Source organism: Anomaloglossus baeobatrachus, chromosome 6, assembly GCF_048569485.1.
Source record: "Anomaloglossus baeobatrachus isolate aAnoBae1 chromosome 6, aAnoBae1.hap1, whole genome shotgun sequence".
Lineage (NCBI taxonomy): Eukaryota > Metazoa > Chordata > Amphibia > Anura > Aromobatidae > Anomaloglossus > Anomaloglossus baeobatrachus.
The window spans coordinates 89,996,269-90,016,899 of record NC_134358.1 but is presented as its reverse complement, the minus strand read 5'-3'; the positions used below and the strand labels follow the sequence as shown (position 1 = coordinate 90,016,899).

The 20,631-nt window shown below is 46.7% G+C and overlaps 2 protein-coding genes across 2 annotated transcripts in view; both read left to right on the top strand.

Annotated features, from left to right (window-relative positions):
- LRRC69 (leucine rich repeat containing 69) overlaps positions 1-2,595 on the top strand; it is a 76,305-nt gene extending 73,710 nt beyond the window's left edge. Inside the window, exon 8 of the mRNA XM_075316261.1 lies at positions 790-2,595. Coding sequence (XP_075172376.1) covers positions 790-909 — 120 coding nt within the window. The 3' untranslated portion in view covers positions 910-2,595. The remainder of the gene's footprint in view (positions 1-789) is intronic.
- Positions 2,596-17,248: 14,653 nt separating this feature from the next.
- Positions 17,249-20,631, top strand: part of SLC26A7 (solute carrier family 26 member 7) — a 99,836-nt gene continuing 96,453 nt past the window's right edge. Inside the window, exon 1 of the mRNA XM_075316260.1 lies at positions 17,249-17,527. Within this exon, the coding sequence (XP_075172375.1) occupies positions 17,326-17,527 (202 nt within the window). The 5' untranslated portion in view covers positions 17,249-17,325. The remainder of the gene's footprint in view (positions 17,528-20,631) is intronic.

Sequence of the window (20,631 nt, the reverse complement as noted above, 5' to 3'; positions counted from 1 at the left end):
GTTATGGGCTATTTGGTTACCATTCGTATTATCTGTCTCTTCAATTTTCCTATTGCGGCCACATACAGGAAGATCAGCTGCTGTTCCATAGACTTTAAACTTCAAAATAATTTGTCCACCTTCAATAACATTAACATCAGGCTGTTTGGAGATGTTCCGTTTAGCCTTTACCTTTAACGTGTTAGAAAATGTATATACATTCGCCTTTAGCTTTGTTTGGTCCATGCTTAATATGATATACACCAAATGATCCCAAACAGCACAGTGACTACTTTTCACCCTTTAAATATGCAGAACGACTGATTACAAGTTTGTAAAGAACTGTGACACTAATTACAGGACACCTCTTAGTTTAACTTGTCCCTAGTGATACAATCATTTTTATCTTGGCCATTTTCATTATTTTTTTTTTTTTGTTTACTGCAATTCAAATTCAATGCCTGATTTTCTTTGAGTAAATTTAAATTGAAAGTTACCTTTCTCAGTTTCACGTTATTTTAGTGACCATTGTGGGTTTTTCTTACTTTAACATAAGGGTACCAAACATTGTGTCCAGATGTGTAGATAGAGAAAACGTATACTATGCAAAACGTATGCCACCATTCACTCGCTTAACCTTTGGCAGGTGACCGCAGCCCTTTGGATGCTTTTGACGTTCATACACAGCATGTACAGTATATGAATGCTCTAATAGGACCTCAGCCTCTATATATGATTTAGTGCTGTATATACAGTATGTATTATTTTTCATTAGCAAAGTTTTTCTCTTTTCTTATTCCTTGTCAACAGAAAAAATGGAAAATGAAGACATCAAACAATCTGCAGCTGTTACCAGTGAAAATCTTACTGTGCTCCTACCAGTGCTTTAACCAGAGACATAGTGATATTTTTGGAGTCGCAGTCCAGTGAGCTGCCCTGTTGGCAAACATTTCATATGATCTACATAATGCACAGCATTTTCAATAAATGTGTTTTTTTAATAGCTTGTTACTGGTAGCCTTTGTATGTACAGTGGACACAAAAGTCTACACACCTTTGTGAAATTGCCAAGATTTTGGCCTGTAAAAAATTATTTCAGAACTTTTTTCACCTTTAAATGTTACCTATAATCTTTACAACTCCATTGAGAAACAAACTACAATAATTTTGAGGAGGAAAATAAAAATAACAAAGCTAAAATTAATAGGGTTGCATAAGTGTGAACACCCTATTATAATTGGGGATGTGGTTGTGTTCGGATAAAGCCAATCACATTTATATTCCTGTTATATAGTAGACAGTATGCAGCCGCCATTGTTTACTGTGATTCTGATTACCCCTATTTGCAGTTTAGCTGTTCTAGCAGTATTTTCCTGATGTTTTCTTAGTTGCATATTACAGCAAAGCCATAGTCCATAGACCGCTTACAACACAGCAAAAGGATCTCATTATTGAAAGTTTTTAATCCCAAGTGTACAAATTTTTTTCCAAGGCATCAGATATACCATGAGTCATGATATGCGGACCCAGACTGTAAGGGGTACTTTGCACGTTGCAACATCGCTACTGCGATATCGTCGGGGTCAAATCGAAAGTGACGCACATCCGGAGCCAGTAACGACGTTGCAATGTGTAAAGTCCAGATGCGCCGATAAATGATCACAAAAACGTCGTAAATCGGTGATCTGTGTAGCGTCGGACATTTCCATATTGTCGCACCAATAGGAGATACGATGTTGTTCCTCGTTCCTGCGGCAGCACACATCGCTGTGTGTGAAGCCGCAGGAGCGAGGAACATCTCCTTACCTGCCTCCACCAGCTATGCGGAAGAAAGGAGGTGGGCGGGATGTTTACATCCCGCTCATCTCCGCCCCTCCGCTTCTATTGGCCGCCTCCCGTGTGACGATGCTGCATGACCCGCCCCCCTAGGAAGGACGTGGGTCGCCGGCCTTGAGCGACGTCGCAGGGCAGGTAAGTGCGTGTGAATCTGCCTTAGCGATAATGTTCGCTATGGCAGCTATCACAAGATATCACATATGCGACGGGGGCGGGTACTATCGCGCTCGGCATCGCTATCATCGGCTAGCGATGTCGCAGCGTGCAAAGTACCCCTAAAAGTCCGGATCCGCGCTGGTTACTTAGTACCCATGCACTGATCCTGGGCCTGGAGTTCTCAGGGAACTCCAGGTAATTATCTGGATCCATCCATAAGGGTAATTTAAAAAAAAAAATATAATGAAAAAAGAAAGAAAATAAGAAGAAAGCAGGCTTGTTATACTTATCAGTCTCCATGTAGCTGTAACACTACTTCATTAACCTCATCCATATGCACTGCTTCCCACGCCCAACGGCGGTCTTGGCATTTGTGATTGATTGCAGTCAGGCGTGCTCCCACCCTGTGTGACAGCGTGTCTGACTGCTTTCAATCACAGACGCTGTGTGGGTTCCTATCATGTAAAAGTAAATAAAAAATTGGCATATGGTCCCCCATATTATGATACCTAGCACAGATAAAGCATATGGCTACAGGCTGTAGCCCCCAGCCGTATGCTTATCTTGGCTGTGCATCAAGATAAGGCCCTTTCACACATCAGTTTTTTGCCATCAGTCACAATCCGTCGAATTTTGAAAAAAATGGATCCAGCGGCATCAGTCGCTGGATCCATTTTTTCAAAATTCGGCGGATTGTGACTGATGGCAAAAAACTGATGTGTGAAAGGGGCCTTATCTTGATGTTTTTTTCTCATCGACTTGTATTAGTGACGGATTGCGACGGATGGCCTCACATTTCATCCGTCGTTTGAGGAATGCGTCGAAAAATGTGTATCCGTCTGACGAAGACAACGTCCACAGTAACGTTTTTGGTAGAATGGAAGCCTATGGGCGCAAGATCCGTCATCATCCATCAAATGACGGAATCCGACGACGGATTCCGTTTTTTTTAACTAAGCATGCTCCAATTATTATTTAGCCCCCAGCTAGTCGGATCCGTCGAAAGATGGATCCGTTGCATCAGTTTAGCTACAATCTGCGACGGATCCGTCAATCCGTCGAGAAAACGGATTATGACTGATGGCAAAAAACTGATGTGTGAAATGGGCCTAAGAAGAACCCCATGCGTTTTTTTTTTTTTTAAATGATTAAAATAAATAATTAAAAAATGGAATGCTGTCCCCCATAAGTGACTTCCTTTGCCTCAGTAAATTTTCCTTGAGAATTTTCTCTGAACATATTTTTCAGAGATTTTTACGTAAACCAAGATGTAAGCACTCAGCATAGAGCGCAGGATAAATGTGAGCCGAGCTTGCCTACGATCTTTGGGAGGCGGAATAAACAAATCAACAGCAGGTGAAGATTTGTCTTTATTTATTTTTTTATGCCATTCACCTTGCGGTATAAGTGATAAGGCGGCTTTATGCCTCAGGACACTATGATTACAGCGATACCGGATTTATATTGTTTTATGTTTTGCTGCTTTTACCCAATAAAAACAATTTTATAGAAAAAAACAATTGTTTTTGCTTTGCTTTATTCTGAGAGCTATAACTTTTTTATTTTTTGCTGACAGCAGTATGGCAGCTTATTTTTGATGACATTTTAGTAATACCATTTTTATTTTATTATTCCACTTAGCCCCTATAAGGCACTTTAATTTTTATTAGTCTGATCGGTGGCATTATCCATTGCAGCACACAAGCATTGCAGTGGATTATATCTGTCAGTGCTGCACTGACATCAGAACACTTGTTAGACCATACTGCTGGCAACTCAGTGGTTGTAATTTGACCTCTGGTTATTATGACACTGATTGGGACCCCGTGATCACATCGCAGTGGCCCTAATTTGGTGGTAGAGGTAGTGCACTCCTTTTCGCAGTCACCTAAATACTGCGATTGCTATTAATTGTGGCATTTAGAGGGTTAAACAGCCAGGTACGGCAAGGGGACCTTCCCTGGCATTGACACTCGCTGTCACTTATGCCAAGCTTCCAGCAACGATCGTGCATGCACATTTCCTGTGATCGCCATGACATAAGTTTACGTCTTAGGTCGTGAACTTCTATCCAATCATGACATAAATGTACGTCAAGGGTCATGAAGGGGTTAGAAAAAACATTCCTTTGCTAAGATAATCTTATATATGTGCTTCTGATATGGACTGTGTAATGTCCGCGTCTGACCGTACAGGGACACTGTCTGATCATACCACAGCTCCAGGCCAGGGGAAGACGCAAAAAAGTGTAAAGACATTACAGCACAGGATCACAAATAATTTCTTATTTGAGGTAAAACAATTTTTAAGAACAGGGAGTGAAATGTTTTACCTCACAAAAAGAATCAGCTGTGATCCTGTGCTGGTTCTATTATCCTATTCAAGGGCCCTGGTCCTTATTATTTTGCTTCTCCTTTTGGTAGATTTGTGCAATCCAAGAAATCATACAGCCATGATATCCTGGTTTAACCTCCTGCATGATTAGAAAGTGCTGGGAGGTAAGCAGTCATCATCCACACCTTTCAGATAAGGTCATTATAGAGCAGAGCAGAACTTTTTTTTTTTAAGTTCCTCCCCTGCCCAGGAGCTGTGTTATGATCAGACCATGTTCCTGTATGGGACACAAAAGTATTGAACTAAAGCACATCTCGTATCAATATACATGCCACTCCATCAAGGCTCAAGAGAAACAAAGAAGCGGAGTATTCAGGGGCTGAATGTACAAAACATCAATTCTTTATTGAATACAAATATTAAAAGGTTCATTTTTTACAAATATATAGTGGTGCTAATAATGATTAATAGGTGAAAACCCACATATTGATGGGGAGCAGGAGGCAACAACCACCGTGAAAAAAGGGGGTAGTCTGAGAGGGAACTAAATAAAGAAACAATCATAAGTGGCTGACAGGTAGGGAACCTCTATTCGTAGTATGGTATATGTGAAATCACACAGGCCTAATCAATGTCCCATAGTCAGAGTAAAGAAGAGGCACCAAACGAGTCAGTCACATGGTATAAAATAAAAGTCCCAAGACTTACACATGGTCAAGGTGGTCACCCGAGCATCCCACACCAGCAAGAAAAACCCTCCAAAATGTTCCTGTATGGTGAGACACGGCCATTACACAGTACACAGCAGGAGCATATATATTAGATTATCTCAGCACAGGAACATTTTTTTAACCACATCCAAAAATGGAAATTATTTTTATTCCAAAATCTATTGGTTTAAATGAACTTTAATATTAACTTTTGTTCTGGGAAATCCCCTTCGGTGACAATACTCTAGGATATGGGACTTAATGATCATATGGGTTTGACTGCTAGCCTCGCCTGTGATTCTTGGTGCTGGGCTCTGCAAAGCCAAAATGGAGCGAAGTTCTAGCATGCGCACGAGTGCTCCATTTTTTTTCTTGATGGCACTGCCATGTGCTGTACTTGATATCTTTGACAGTCTTATAAAGAATGAGCGGTGATGCACATGCTGTTCCTCCAAGTCATTCCAATGAGGCTCCGTAGAGCCCAATGCTTTGGATTGGGGATCCGACTCCTGGATGTACATTTTTAGTAAGTTATACCTTATCCTATTCTAACTGAAATAACCCTTTGAGGCCAGGTCAATGAATGAATCTATTTGGGCAGGTGCAGACAAGCGTGTTTTCAGTCCTAGTATAACCAGATAAAACATCGGATCGCGCTCTGACCAATGTTAGTCTATATGTCCGATTTTCTTCCTTAGACAGAGTCTATTTAAAGAAAAATAAATCACTGCATGTTGGATCCAATTATAATTAATTAATTATTCTAATTAATACTATAATTTTTGGATTGTGCTCAGCAAAGCAACTCAATGAGTGCGTGGGACACATCAGACTACACTTGGATGACAGATGACTGTCGTCCGATTTCTGCGGACTGACAGAAAGGAGAAGATGGAGACATTTTTATCACCATCTTCTCCTAATCAGAGAGAATTGAATCGCATCATGCTCACACTCCGATCAAACTCTGTCCAGAGTGTCATTCGCGTAATTGACCCGATGCTCTCGGATGAGACAATCAATGGTCATCTACACCTGCCCTGAAATGGATATAGAATCAGAGGCACCATTTATTAGTATGGGGCCCATCTGGATTCTGTTGTGTGACCTTTTCGTGTCTGTTTAAAGAGCACACGATGCAGATCTTTTTTTTTTATGACACATAAGGGCCATTAATAATTCTTATACTCACTGGGTCCCTCTGGTGAGGATATGCCAGTGATGTGCTACAAAACCCGTCTACATAACGAGGAACTTAATTATAATGTTTTTTTTACATATGTGGCGCCCTGGACAAGCCAGGACGTCACAGGTACTACACCAACACACCCCACACCCCGACTAGGCTCACCCAAATCAAACACAAATCCTTGTTGCCTCCCTCCAGGGGCTGATGTCCACACCAGGGGGTGGAGCCAGGCGGTTGGCCCCGCCCACCGAGGAGTTCACAGTCCTGGAGGCAGGAAAAGGAAGTCAGTGTAGTTGTGGAGTCGAGGCAGATCAGTTTTAGAGTTGAAGGAGTGAAGTAGCAGTAGAGGAGACTGACCGTGTCCGGGTGTGTGGCCCGGGCACATACAGCAAGGTTGGCAGACGGTGTTGACCGTCTGCAGGCGAGGCCGATTGGAGCGAACCGTAAGGACCGGGGTCGGGCGGTGGCCCACCGGTACCGGATCGGGAAGCGAAGAGAAGCCAGCACCATTCGGCAGGGCCTACGGACCCCGACCAGGCTAGGAGTCGCCGTAAAACCGGTCAAATCCGTTAGCGAAGGGAACCTCCGGGGTTTCCCAGCAATCAAGACCCGATAGAAGGCAACAGCTCACATCGTGAAGGGAAACACAGTCACCGCCAAGGCTACAGTTCCCAGGGCCAGAGCCTGCAGGCAAAAGGGGCTCCCTCAGCATCCATCCAAGCTGGGGAGCGGGTTACCGGTGGGAAGCCATTGGAACCATAAACACAACACAGGTGCAGGGAAAGGCAGTCACCATCAACCTACCGGGAGCAGAAACCACTGCAGCCGTCTGTGGGACCCGTCCATCCAGCCGTGTGTTTTACCAAGGACTTTGCATTCGTCATTGGCTGAGTGAGTACCACTGTGCCGTGCGGAACCGCGCTGCCCCCGCGACCCTGCACCTCACCAGGCCTCGTAACCCGCCTGTCATCCCTAACCCTTACCGGGGCCCCGGGACAACCAACCCCCCCTACCCACGGAGGGGAGAACTAACATCCAAGCTGCTCCCTGTCATCGCTGCCGGGATCCCCGTCCAAAGCAGCGGTGGTGTCACAACCTCACCGCAACCGTGGGTGGCGTCACGGACAATATCTTTAACCCAAACCATCCCCTTTTCACTCACGGGCGAGGAGCGCCGCTCGAGTCCCCGGGATCCGGCCTACTGCTCGAGCCACCACCGAGCAGCAGCAGTAGCAGCCGGACAAGAGCAGTGGGTGAGCGCTGCGTCCTCCTCCCCGCCCACGATACATACACTATCTGTGTGTCGCAGGGCCGTATTTACCACTAGGCACCCGTGGTCCGGTGCCTAGGGCGGCAGATTGTGAGGGGCGGCACCCTCTGGCAGCAAAAAAAAAAAAAAAATTTTTTTTTTTTTTTTTTTTTTACATTTTTTTTTTTTGTGGCCGCCGAGCACAGGGAGCTGATTGACCCCGGAACTGCCGGTGCCTGCACTTCCGGGGTCACAGGCGCGCGCCAATCAGCTCCTTCCTCTGTGCTGCGTCCACTGCTGTGTGGACGTCACATGCAGAGCTCGCAGCAGGACGCCGCGGAGGACGCCGTGATGGAAGCCGGTGTCAGAAGAGGATACTCACGTGAGCCAGGAAGATGGCGGCGGGCACTGGAGCAGGTAAGTGGATTCATAAGGAGCGTGGGAGTGTCTCTAATGCAGACCAGAGATCTGCGCATGCGGGGGGGGAGGCGGCAAAGGCAGATACTGGAGGGAGGCAGAGGCTGAGACTGGGGGGAGGCTGGAGGGAGGCAGAGGCTGAGACTGGGGGGAGGCTGGAGGGAGGCAGAGGCTGAGACTGGGGGGAGGCTGGAGGGAGGCAGAGGCTGAGACTGGAGAGAGGCAGTGGCTGAGACTGGGGGGAGGCTGGAGGGAGGCAGAGGCTGAGACTGGAGAGAGGCAGAGGCTGAGACTGGGGGGAGGCTGGAGGGAGGCAGAGGCTGAGACTGGAGAGAGGCAGAGGCTGAGACTGGGGGGAGGTTGGAGGGAGGCAGAGGCTGAGACTGGAGGGAGGCTGGAGGGAGGCAGAGGCAGAAACTGGGGGGAGGCTGGAGGGAGGCTGAGGCAGAGACTGGGGGGAGGCTGGAGGGAGGCAGAGACTGGAGGGAGGCAGAGGCTGAGACTGGAGGGAGGCAGAGGCTGAGACTGGGGGGAGGCTGGAGGGAGGCAGAGGCTGAGACTGGAGAGAGTCAGAGGCTGAGACTGGGGGGAGGTTGGAGGGAGGCAGAGGCTGAGACTGGAGGGAGGCAGAGGCTGAGACTGTGGGGAGGCTGGAGGGAGGCAGAGGCTGAGACTGGGGGAGGCTGGAGGGAGGCAGAGGCAGAGACTGGGGGGAGGCTGGAGGGAGGCAGAGGCAGAGACTGGGAAGAGGCTGGAGGGAGGCAAAGGCTGAGACTGGGGGGAGGCTGGAGGGAGGCAGAGGCAGAGACTGGGGGGAGGCTGGAGGGAGGCAGAGGCAGAGACTGCAGGGAGGCAGAGGCTGAGACTGGAGGGAGGCAGAGGCTGAGACTGGAGGGAGGCTGGAGGGAGGCAGAGGCTGAGACTGGAGAGAGGCAGAGGCTGAGACTGGGGGGAGGTTGGAGGGAGGCAGAGGCTGAGACTGGAGGGAGGCAGAGGCTGAGACTGTGGGGAGGCTGGAGGGAGGCAGAGGCTGAGACTGGGGGAGGCTGGAGGGAGGCAGAGGCAGAGACTGGGGGGAGGCTGGAGGGAGGCAGAGGCAGAGACTGGGGGGAGGCTGGAGGGAGGCAGAGGCTGAGACTGGGGGGAGGTTGGAGGGAGGCAGAGGCTGAGACTGAGGGAGGCAGAGGCTGAGACTGTGGGGAGGCTGGAGGGAGGCAGAGGCTGAGACTGGGGGAGGCTGGAGGGAGGCAGAGGCAGAGACTGGGGGGAGGCTGGAGGGAGGCAGAGGCAGAGACTGGGGGGAGGCTGGAGGGAGGCAGAGGCTGAGACTGGGGGGAGGCTGGAGAGAGGCAGAGGCTGAGACTGGGGGGAGGCTGGAGGGAGGCAGAGGCTGAGACTGGGGGGAGGCTGGAGAGAGGCAGAGGCTGAGACTGGGGGGAGGCTGGAGGGAGGCAGAGGCAGAGACTGGGGGGAGGCTGGAGGGAGGCAGAGGCAGAGACTGGGGGGAGGCTGGAGGGAGGCAGAGTCTGAGACTGGGGGGAGGCTGGAGGGAGGCAGAGGCAGAGACTGGGGGGAGGCTGGAGGGAGGCAGAGGCAGAGACTGGAGGGAGGCAGAGGCTGAGACTGGAGGGAGGCAGAGGCTGAGACTGGGGGGAGGTTGGAGGGAGGCAGAGGCAGAGACTGGGGGGGAGGCTGGAGGGAGGCAGAGGCAGAGACTGGGGGGGAGGCTGGAGGGAGGCAGAGGCAGAGACTGGGGGGAGGCTGGAGGGAGGCAGAGTCAGAGACTGGGGGGAGGCTGGAGGGAGGCAGAGGCAGAGACTGGGGGGAGGCTGGACGGAGGCAGAGGCTGAGACTGGAGGGAGGCTGAGACTGGGGGGAGGCTGGAGGGAGACTGAGGCTGAGACTGGGGGGAGGCTGGAGGGAGGCTGAGGCTGAGACTGGAGGGAGGCTGAGGCTGAGACTGGGGGGAGGCTGGAGGGAGGCAGAGGCAGAGACTGGGGGGAGGCTGGAGGGAGGCAGAGGCAGAGACTGGGGGGAGGCTGGAGGGAGGCTGAGGCTGAGACTGGAGGGAGGCTGAGGCTGAGACTTGAGGGAAAAACAAAAAGCCAGCACCAAATGTGCACTACAGCACTAAACATTCCAAACTGTACTTATTATAAAAATTTTTTTGAGATTTTTGGCAAAAAATTGCAATTTCTTGAGCTGCTTCGCCACGTCACGGCAAATCTCATTTGAAGCAGTCCTACACTAAAATATTTTTATAAAATGTGCCATACGGCCTCACATATGAATAGTAGAACTGCTCTTAGCAGCACTCACCTGGTCTATTTCAATCCCGTACCCATGACTGAGTCATGGCTGTGGGCGGGACAGGTCCAAGCAAATGCTGCATGAAGTAAATAGCCTGTGGACAAAGCCTGATGACTTAATGTGAACAGTCACCAACCGCCAAAATCCAGACAGATGGAATACATCCCAAATTGGGGTGCATAGCAAGGTGGAGGTCAACCACCGACCAATTCAATGAAGAAAAAACAAAAAGCCAGCACCAAATGTGCACTACAGCACTAAACATTCCAAACTGTACTTATTATAAAAAAATTTTTGAGATTTTTGGCAAAAAATTGCAATTTCTTGAGCTGCTTCGCCACGTCACGGCAAATCTCATTTGAAGCAGTCCTACACTAAAATATTTTTATAAAATGTGCCATGCGGCCTCACATATGAATAGTAGAACTGCTCTTAGCAGCACTCACCTGGTCTATTTCAATCCCGTACCCATGACTGAGTCATGGCTGTGGGCGGGACAGGTCCAAGCAAATGCTGCATGAAGTAAATAGCCTGTGGACAAAGCCTGATGACTTAATGTGAACAGTCACCAACCGCCAAAATCCAGACAGATGGAATACATCCCAAATTGGGGTGCATAGCAAGGTGGAGGTCAACCACCGACCAATTCAATGAAGAAAAAACAAAAAGCCAGCACCAAATGTGCACTACAGCACTAAACATTCCAAACTGTACTTATTATAAAAAAAATTTTGAGATTTTTGGCAAAAAATTGCAATTTCTTGAGCTGCTTCGCCACGTCACGGCAAATCTCATTTGAAGCAGTCCTACACTAAAATATTTTTATAAAATGTGCCATACGGCCTCACATATGAATAGTAGAACTGCTCTTAGCAGCACTCACCTGGTCTATTTCAATCCCGTACCCATGACTGAGTCATGGCTGTGGGCGGGACAGGTCCAAGCAAATGCTGCATGAAGTAAATAGCCTGTTGACAAAGCCTGATGACTTAATGTGAACAGTCACCAACCGCCAAAATCCAGACAGATGGAATACATCCCAAATTGGGGTGCAAAGCAAGGTGGAGGTCAACCACCGACCAATTCAATGAAGAAAAAACAAAAAGCCAGCACCAAATGTGCACTACAGCACTAAACATTCCAAACTGTACTTATTATAAAAAATTTTTTGAGATTTTTGGCAAAAAATTGCAATTTCTTGAGCTGCTTCGCCACGTCACGGCAAATCTCATTTGAAGCAGTCCTACACTAAAATATTTTTATAAAATGTGCCATACGGCCTCACATATGAATAGTAGAACTGCTCTTAGCAGCACTCACCTGGTCTATTTCAATCCCGTACCCATGACTGAGTCATGGCTGTGGGCGGGACAGGTCCAAGCAAATGCTGCATGAAGTAAATAGCCTGTGGACAAAGCCTGATGACTTAATGTGAACAGTCACCAACCGCCAAAATCCAGACAGATGGAATACATCCCAAATTGGGGTGCATAGCAAGGTGGAGGTCAACCACCGACCAATTCAATGAAGAAAAAACAAAAAGCCAGCACCAAATGTGCACTACAGCACTAAACATTCCAAACTGTACTTATTATAAAAAATTTTTTGAGATTTTTGGCAAAAAATTGCAATTTCTTGAGCTGCTTCGCCACGTCACGGCAAATCTCATTTGAAGCAGTCCTACACTAAAATATTTTTATAATATGTGCCATACGGCCTCACATATGAATAGTAGAACTGCTCTTAGCAGCACTCACCTGGTCTATTTCAATCCCGTACCCATGACTGAGTCATGGCTGTGGGCGGGACAGGTCCAAGCAAATGCTGCATGAAGTAAATAGCCTGTGGACAAAGCCTGATGACTTAATGTGAACAGTCACCAACCGCCAAAATCCAGACAGATGGAATACATCCCAAATTGGGGTGCATAGCAAGGTGGAGGTCAACCACCGACCAATTCAATGAAGAAAAAACAAAAAGCCAGCACCAAATGTGCACTACAGCACTAAACATTCCAAACTGTACTTATTATAAAAAATTTTTTGAGATTTTTGGCAAAAAATTGCAATTTCTTGAGCTGCTTCGCCACGTCACGGCAAATCTCATTTGAAGCAGTCCTACACTAAAATATTTTTATAAAATGTGCCATACGGCCTCACATATGAATAGTAGAACTGCTCTTAGCAGCACTCACCTGGTCTATTTCAATCCCGTACCCATGACTGAGTCATGGCTGTGGGCGGGACAGGTCCAAGCAAATGCTGCATGAAGTAAATAGCCTGTGGACAAAGCCTGATGACTTAATGTGAACAGTCACCAACCGCCAAAATCCAGACAGATGGAATACATCCCAAATTGGGGTGCATAGCAAGGTGGAGGTCAACCACCGACCAATTCAATGAAAAAAAAACAAAAAGCCAGCACCAAATGTGCACTACAGCACTAAACATTCCAAACTGTACTTATTATAAAAAATTTTTTGAGATTTTTGGCAAAAAATTGCAATTTCTTGAGCTGCTTCGCCACGTCACGGCAAATCTCATTTGAAGCAGTCCTACACTAAAATATTTTTATAAAATGTGCCATACGGCCTCACATATGAATAGTAGAACTGCTCTTAGCAGCACTCACCTGGTCTATTTCAATCCCGTACCCATGACTGAGTCATGGCTGTGGGCGGGACAGGTCCAAGCAAATGCTGCATGAAAATTTTTTTTATAATAAGTACAGTTTGGAATGTTTAGTGCTGTAGTGCACATTTGGTGCTGGCTTTTTGTTTTTTCTTCATTGAATTGGTCGGTGGTTGACCTCCACCTTGCTATGCACCCCAATTTGGGATGTATTCCATCTGTCTGGATTTTGGCGGTTGGTGACTGTTCACATTAAGTCATCAGGCTTTGTCCACAGGCTATTTACTTCATGCAGCATTTGCTTGGACCTGTCCCGCCCACAGCCATGACTCAGTCATGGGTACGGGATTGAAATAGACCAGGTGAGTGCTGCTAAGAGCAGTTCTACTATTCATATGTGAGGCCGTATGGCACATTTTATAAAAATATTTTAGTGTAGGACTGCTTCAAATGAGATTTGCCGTGACGTGGCGAAGCAGCTCAAGAAATTGCAATTTTTTGCCAAAAATCTTAATTTTTTTTTTATAATAAGTACAGTTTGGAATGTTTAGTGCTGTAGTGCACATTTGGTGCTGGCTTTTTGTTTTTTCTTCATTGAATTGGTCGGTGGTTGACCTCCACCTTGCTATGCACCCCAATTTGGGATGTATTCCATCTGTCTGGATTTTGGCGGTTGGTGACTGTTCACATTAAGTCATCAGGCTTTGTCCACAGGCTATTTACTTCATGCAGCATTTGCTTGGACCTGTCCCGCCCACAGCCATGACTCAGTCATGGGTACGGGATTGAAATAGACCAGGTGAGTGCTGCTAAGAGCAGTTCTACTATTAATATGTGAAGCCGTATGGCACATTTTATAAAAATATTTTAGTGTAGGACTGCTTCAAATGAGATTTGCCGTGACGTGGCGAAGCAGCTCAAGAAATTGCAATTTTTTGCCAAAAATCTCAAAAAAAATTTTTTATAATAAGTACAGTTTGGAATGTTTAGTGCTGTAGTGCACATTTGGTGCTGGCTTTTTGTTTTTTCTTCATTGAGACTTGAGGGAGGCTGAGGCTGAGACTGGAGGGAGGCTGGAGGGAGGCTGAGGCGGAGACTGGGGCAGGCTGAGGCTGGGGGGAGGCAAAGGCTGAGACTGGGGAAGAAAGGCTGATGCTGAGGGAAGATAGAGGCTGATGCTGGGGGAGAGAGGCTGATGCTGGGGGAGTGGGAGAGAGGGGCTAATGCTAGAGACAAAGGACAAGGGATGAGGGATAGTGCAATGACAAAATCGATTGGGTGGGGGGAGTGTAAGGACTCAGAATAAGAGGGGGCAGCATTGGGAGCTCATTGTGAAGAAGGGGCAGCATGTGTGGGATCAGTATGGAGTGGAGCAATGTAGGGGAGTCAATATCAAGAGTGGGGTAGTGTGTGTGTGGGGGGTCTCAGCATAAGCGTTAGTGTGGTGGTCTTAGCATGAGTGGGGCAACATGAAGGTCTCATTATGGAAAAGAGGAAGGCAGCATTAGGAGCTCATGGAGAGGGACAGCATGCATGGGACATTGTGAGAAGGGGGCAGCATGCATGGGACACTGAGGAGGGGGCAGCATGCATGAGACATTGTGAGGAGGGGGCAGCATGCATGGGACATTGTGAGAAGGGGGCAGCATGCATGGGACACTGAGGAGGGGGCAGCATGCATGAGACATTGTGAGGAGGGAGCAGCATGCATGGGACATTGTGAGGAAGGACCAGCATGCATGGGACATTGTGAGGAGGGAGCATCAAGCATGAGACATTGTGCGGAGGGAGCAGCATGCATGGGACATTGTGAGGAGGGAGCAGCATGCATGGGACATTGTGAGGCGGGAGCAGCATACATGAGACATTGTGAGGAGGGGGCAGCATGCATGAGACATTGTGAGGAGGGAGCAGCATTCATGGGACATTGTGAGGAGGGAGCAGCATGCATGGGACATTGTGAGGAGGGGCAGCATGCATGGGACATTGTGAGGAGGGAGCAGCATGCATGGGACATTGTGAAGAGGGGGCAGCATGCATGGGACATTGTGAGGAGAGAGCAGCATGCATGGGACATTGTGAGGAGGGGGCAGCATGCATGGGACATTGTGAGGAGGGGGCAGCATGCATGGGACATTGTGAGGAGGGGGCAGCATGCATGGGACATTGTGAGGAGGGGGCAGCATGCAAGGGACATTGTGAGGAGGGGGCAGCATGCAACGGACATTGTGAGGAGGGAGCAGCATACATGGGACATTGTGAGGAGGGGGCAGCATGCATGGGACATTGTGAGGAGGGGGCAGCATGCAAGGGACATTGTGAGGAGGGGGCAGCATTCATGGGACATTGTGAGGAGGGGGCAGCATGCATGGGACATTGTGAGGAGGGGGCAGAAAGCATGGGACATTGTGAGGAGGGAGCAGCATGCATGGGACATTGTGACGAGGGAGCAGCATGCATGGGACATTGTGAGGAGGGGGCAGCATGCATGGGACATTGTGAGGAGGGGGCAGCATGCATGGGACATTGTGAGGAGGGGGCAGCATGCATAGGACATTGTGAGGAGGGGACAGCATGCATGGGACATTGTCCTCACATCATGCTGCTCCCTCCTCACAATGTACAGATCATATTTCATAATCGAGGAAGGTGTGGTGGATATACAGTAGTTTATAAGGGAGGGCAGTGTGTAGTTTATTAGGGGCAGTGTGACAGTCACAGTATATAAGTGGGGACGGTGTGGTGGGAATATTTTATACTCATGCTATGTTTTGATGTGCCTGTGGTGATTCCCATTGGGGGGGGTTCGTTTCTTATTGATACTTTTTAAAGTGTGCTACAGAGTAGATCTGCCTTAAACAGATGTCGTGTGCGAAAACTCAGTTTTACGTTGTCACTAAGGGGCGCGACCACTTAAAGTGCCTAGGGCAGCACGAAGGCAAAATACAGCCCTGTGTGTGTGTGTGTATATGCGTGTGTGTGTATATGCGTGTGTGTGTGTGTGTGTGTGTATGTGAGTGTGTGTGTGTATGTCTGCTAATGGAATCCGCACCGTCGCATTTACAATCACGAAATTTTGCACAGACGCCTCATGTGACTAAAGTGGGCTTTACACGCTACAATATAGCTAACGATGTGTCGGCGAGGTCACGTCATAAGTGACGCACATCCGGCATCGTTAGTGATATTGTAGTGTGTGAAACCTACGTGCGATTCCGATTGTACGCAAAAACGTTGATCGCATACACGTCGTTCATTTTCTAAAAATCGAACGTCCGGTTATTCAATGTTCCCGACGCAGCACACATCGCTGTGTGTAACACCCCGGGAACGATGAACACTGCTTACCTGTGGCCACCGGCAATGCTGAAGGAAGGAGGTGGGCGGGATGTTTACGTCCCGCTCAGCTCCGCCCCTCCGCTTCTATTGGTGGGCCGCTGTGTAACGTCGCTGTGACGCCGAACGTCCCTCCCCCTTCAGGAAGTGGATGTTCGCCGGCCACAGCGAGGTCGTATGGAAGGTAAGTGCGTGTGGCGAGGGGTTACAGCATTGTGTGACACGGGCAACAAATTGCAAATGCAATCGCACGTTTAATTGAAACGTGTAAAGCAGTTTTTAGGGAACGTCATAGACTATGTTTTGAGGGGAAAATTTAACCCTGCGCTTTACAGTTATTTGACAAAAAACTTGCTTAAGTCAATGGAGCTGGGAGCTACAGGTCATTAATAGGAGCTGTGATTGCTATATGCAACAAAGGACATTATTAGTATAAGAAGCGTATGTGTGAAGCATTATGATATCGGTGTAGAGATGGAGAGAGACAGAGAGAGAGAGAGAAACAGACAGAGACAAATAGAGATAGAGACAGAGAGAGACAGACAGAAAAAAAGAGACAGAGAGAAACAGGAAGAGAGACAGAGAGACAGACACAGACAGACAAAAAGACAGACCGAGAGATAGAGAGAGAAAGGCAGACAGAGATGGACAGAGACAGACAGAGAGAGACAGACAGACAGGGAGAGAGAGACAGACAGACAGAGAGAGAGAGAGAGAAACAGAGAGACAGAGACAAACAGAGAGACAGAGACAGACAGAGAGACAGAGAGAAACAGGGAGACAGAGAGAGAGAGTGACAAAGAGAGACAGACACAGACAGACAAAAAGACAGACCGAGAGACAAAGAGACAGGCAGACAGAGATGGACAGAGACAGAGAGAGACAGACAGACAGGGAGAGAGAGAGAGAAACAGACACTTAGTTATTATCCCGGCAATGACGGGTACTGCAGTTAGTATACTAATAAAGTCCATTGTATCATGCAGAGGATTGTGTGCTGGTTGCAGTCAGTCTTCCCACACAGCTCGGTTACAGTCATTGCACAATGTATTCAGGACACTTGTACATGCAAATAAGGAAATGTCACTCGGTCCTTCAGCCGTTCCAGCTGTCCGGGCACAGAGCACAGGAGACTGGGGACGGACGGTGTTACACATTGCCGAGTTCATTTCTAAAGAGATGGCAGGCAAGAAAGCATGCAGGAAGAGTTACCTGCCATCACTCTGGGAGCGACTGTCTAGGATCAGCGTGTCTGGGGTGAGACGATGGTGGCTGAGAAGAGTCCCCATACTCGAGTGGGCTCCCGGGTATAAACTGCAGGAAAGCTTCATTCCAGACCTCATCTCAGGGATGATGCTGACAGTCCAGCAGGTAGCACATGGTAAGAAAACTCATTTTATAATTAATGTATTAATTAAAGGGCTTTATTACAATTACAAGCTTAGGATCTGTGTTCTAGTGATTGTGACCCAGGACTATCATATGTCCTTGTAAACGGAGAGAGTAGATACTCGGTCTGCAAAAAGCCACAGATATGTGAACAGCCCTACAGAATATAAATGGTGCATGTTCTATACGAGAAAAATGACCATGTGAAACACTGGCCTAATCCTGATCATAAAACAAGTATTTTATGAGTCCAGCTATAGAATGAAATAGCTCAGGAATTCAAGTGTATCCCATCTCCACTGAGCTAGTATGACTTGACAGCTACAGTTTGTACTGAGCAGTGTAAGATCTCTGCAGTAGCAGAGAGGAGGGACATTGAGGAGCTGTAAATCAGGCTCAGTGGGGGGAATTCAGTTTAAAGGGTTAGTTCCAGCTCCAAGATCCTATCTTAATATGTAGTAGAGATAATAATAAGAATATTAGCAAATACCTCCAATTAGAAATGTAGTATAGTTCTCCTGATGAGTTATGCCACTTACCTCATCTGCAGGCATTACGGTACCCTCTTTCTATCAGCTTTCCTATGTGCTCATATTCATCTTGTCCTCAGCACACGCCTTCCCCATGCTCTGATATACATCTTTCCCTCAGCACCTAGCTTTCCGATGCTCTGATATGGGAAAGCTTGGTGCTGAGAGAAGATGTATAGCAGAGCATGGGAAAGCAGTGTGCCGAGGGAAAGAGCCTTTTTCCCTCAGCTCAAAACTTTCCCACCCATTCTTTTATCTTTGTCCCACCTCATATATAGCTCTCCAAATACTATAATGGCCCCGACATAGCCTTCCATATAGTATACTGGGTTCCTCATAACCCTTCATATATTAGAATATACCCCATAGTGTCTCATGTTGTCTGCACATGTCCCCTCTGAATTGTAAAGCGCTGCGGAATATGCTGGTGCTATAGAAATAAAAATTATTATTATTATAAAGCTCCCCCATAGTCCTCCAATTTTTATAATGCACCTCCCATAGTCCTCTATATATTATAATTCACCCCATAGGCCTCCATATATTATAATGCAACCCATAGTCCTCCATATTTTATACTGCACCCCATATTCCTCCATATATTATGCTGAACCCTATAGCCCTCCATATATTATAATGCATCCCATAGTCCTCCATATATTATAATGCAACCCCATAGTCCTCCATATTATATTATGCTACTTCGATACCATTTAATGCAGCCCCATAGTCTTCCATGTTTCATAGTGCAGCCCCATAGTCCTCCATATTATATTATGCAGCCCCCATACCATTAAATGCAACCCCATAGTCCTCCTTGTTTTATAATGCAGGCTCATAGTCCTCCATATTACATTATGCAGTCCTCAAGCCAATTAATGCATCCCATAGGCTTCCATGTTTTATAATTCACCGACTTAGTCCATGTATAATGTGTCTGTCATATTGTAGTATGCACCCCCATAGGCCACCGTATACTCACTGATTACAAAAAATAAATAAACAAGTTCTCTCCTTGTTCCCCTCTGATCTGGTCAGTGACCTATGCTCTGCAGTCTCAGCTCAGTAGCAGGCAGTAGTATACCTCCCAACTTTTGAAGAAACGAAAGAGGAACAAAGTATGCGGCAAATTTTAACCACGCCCCTAGCCACACCCATAGCCACACCCATTTCTCAGTAAGGGTCATTCAGCAGATGCCCCGGACTGTTCGTTAATAGTTACAGCAGCTAGAATTTTCTTATATTTCTATGTGTCACTATATGACATGTTGCCTATTTGTGCATATAAGGCCGTGGTCACATGCTGTATAAATTCTGTTTCTTTTTGTTTCTGCCGCTGTCTGCACCAAACTACACAATAACAATCTTCTCTGGTTTTTCCACTTTTGCTGCATTTTTTTTATGCCTTTTTTCCATTATTTAATGCGTTTTTGGTTCAGATGTGAATCTGCGTTGTGTTTTTATTGTACTGAGAAGCTTTTTCCTGCGTTTTTTAAGCTCCACATAGAAACCTCTAGAGAAAAAAACCCCAAAACCGCAGAGTTCAGCGGCGTCTTCTCCTGGAATCACATCCACTTTGCTTGGACAATTCAACACAGCAGAATAAATGTGCAAAGAACAGCAGAAAAAAATGCAGCATTTACACTACATGTGAACACGAACTAAATGTCCAAGCAAAGTGGATGAGACGTAATGAAATCTCCGCCCCTGGTGAGTCTAAAGACGCCGCTGAATTGTGTGGATTTGGTGTTTTTTTCTTTATAAGCTTCAGGATTCACATCTGCACCAAACATGTATCAAATAAGGTGACAATGCATAAAAAATACCGCAAACACGCAATAATCAGAGAAGCATGTTACTGCGCTCGTGGTGCGGACAGCGGCAGAAAAAACGCAACATTTACACTATGTGTGAACACGGCCTCAGTGATACATTTTTATTACATTTTTTATGGGTTTTAATAAAGAAAAATAATAAATTGCGCCATTTTTTTCTGACATTTACCGATCCCCATAAATAATCTGATCACTGCGTTGTTCAGGTCGTTACGATTACAGGGACACCAAATATGTCCATGTTATTTGCTGATTTGTGATGTTTATTATTTTATAAAAAAGTGTCATAAAATTACATTATTCTATTTTTTTTATTATTTTTAGTAATTTTATTAGAATAAAAAAAACCCTCTTTTCCTCTCCCTCTAGAATACAGGACACAGAGACGTTGCTCTGTACAATGGAGCTCTGTGACCTGTGTAATCAGAGGCTGCATTGTAGGTTTATTCATATAAAATCCTCCCTTTTACATCAATTCCTAGTGGCTCAACAGCTAGAGCAGCTAGGAAAGCCAGGAGGCTGCTGGACACAAGTTTGAAAGTTGCTGGTTTGAATCCAAGGTGGTGAAAAAAAATAAATTGTATTTCTATTTTTCTCCTCATTTCTTTAAAGTAGTTTTATGGGAAGAAATGAATCTGACTCTTTCCTTCACCTACAAAGAGATGCAGTATTTATCTATCTATCTATCTATCTATGATTCTATCTATCTAGTATCTATATATCCCTCTATC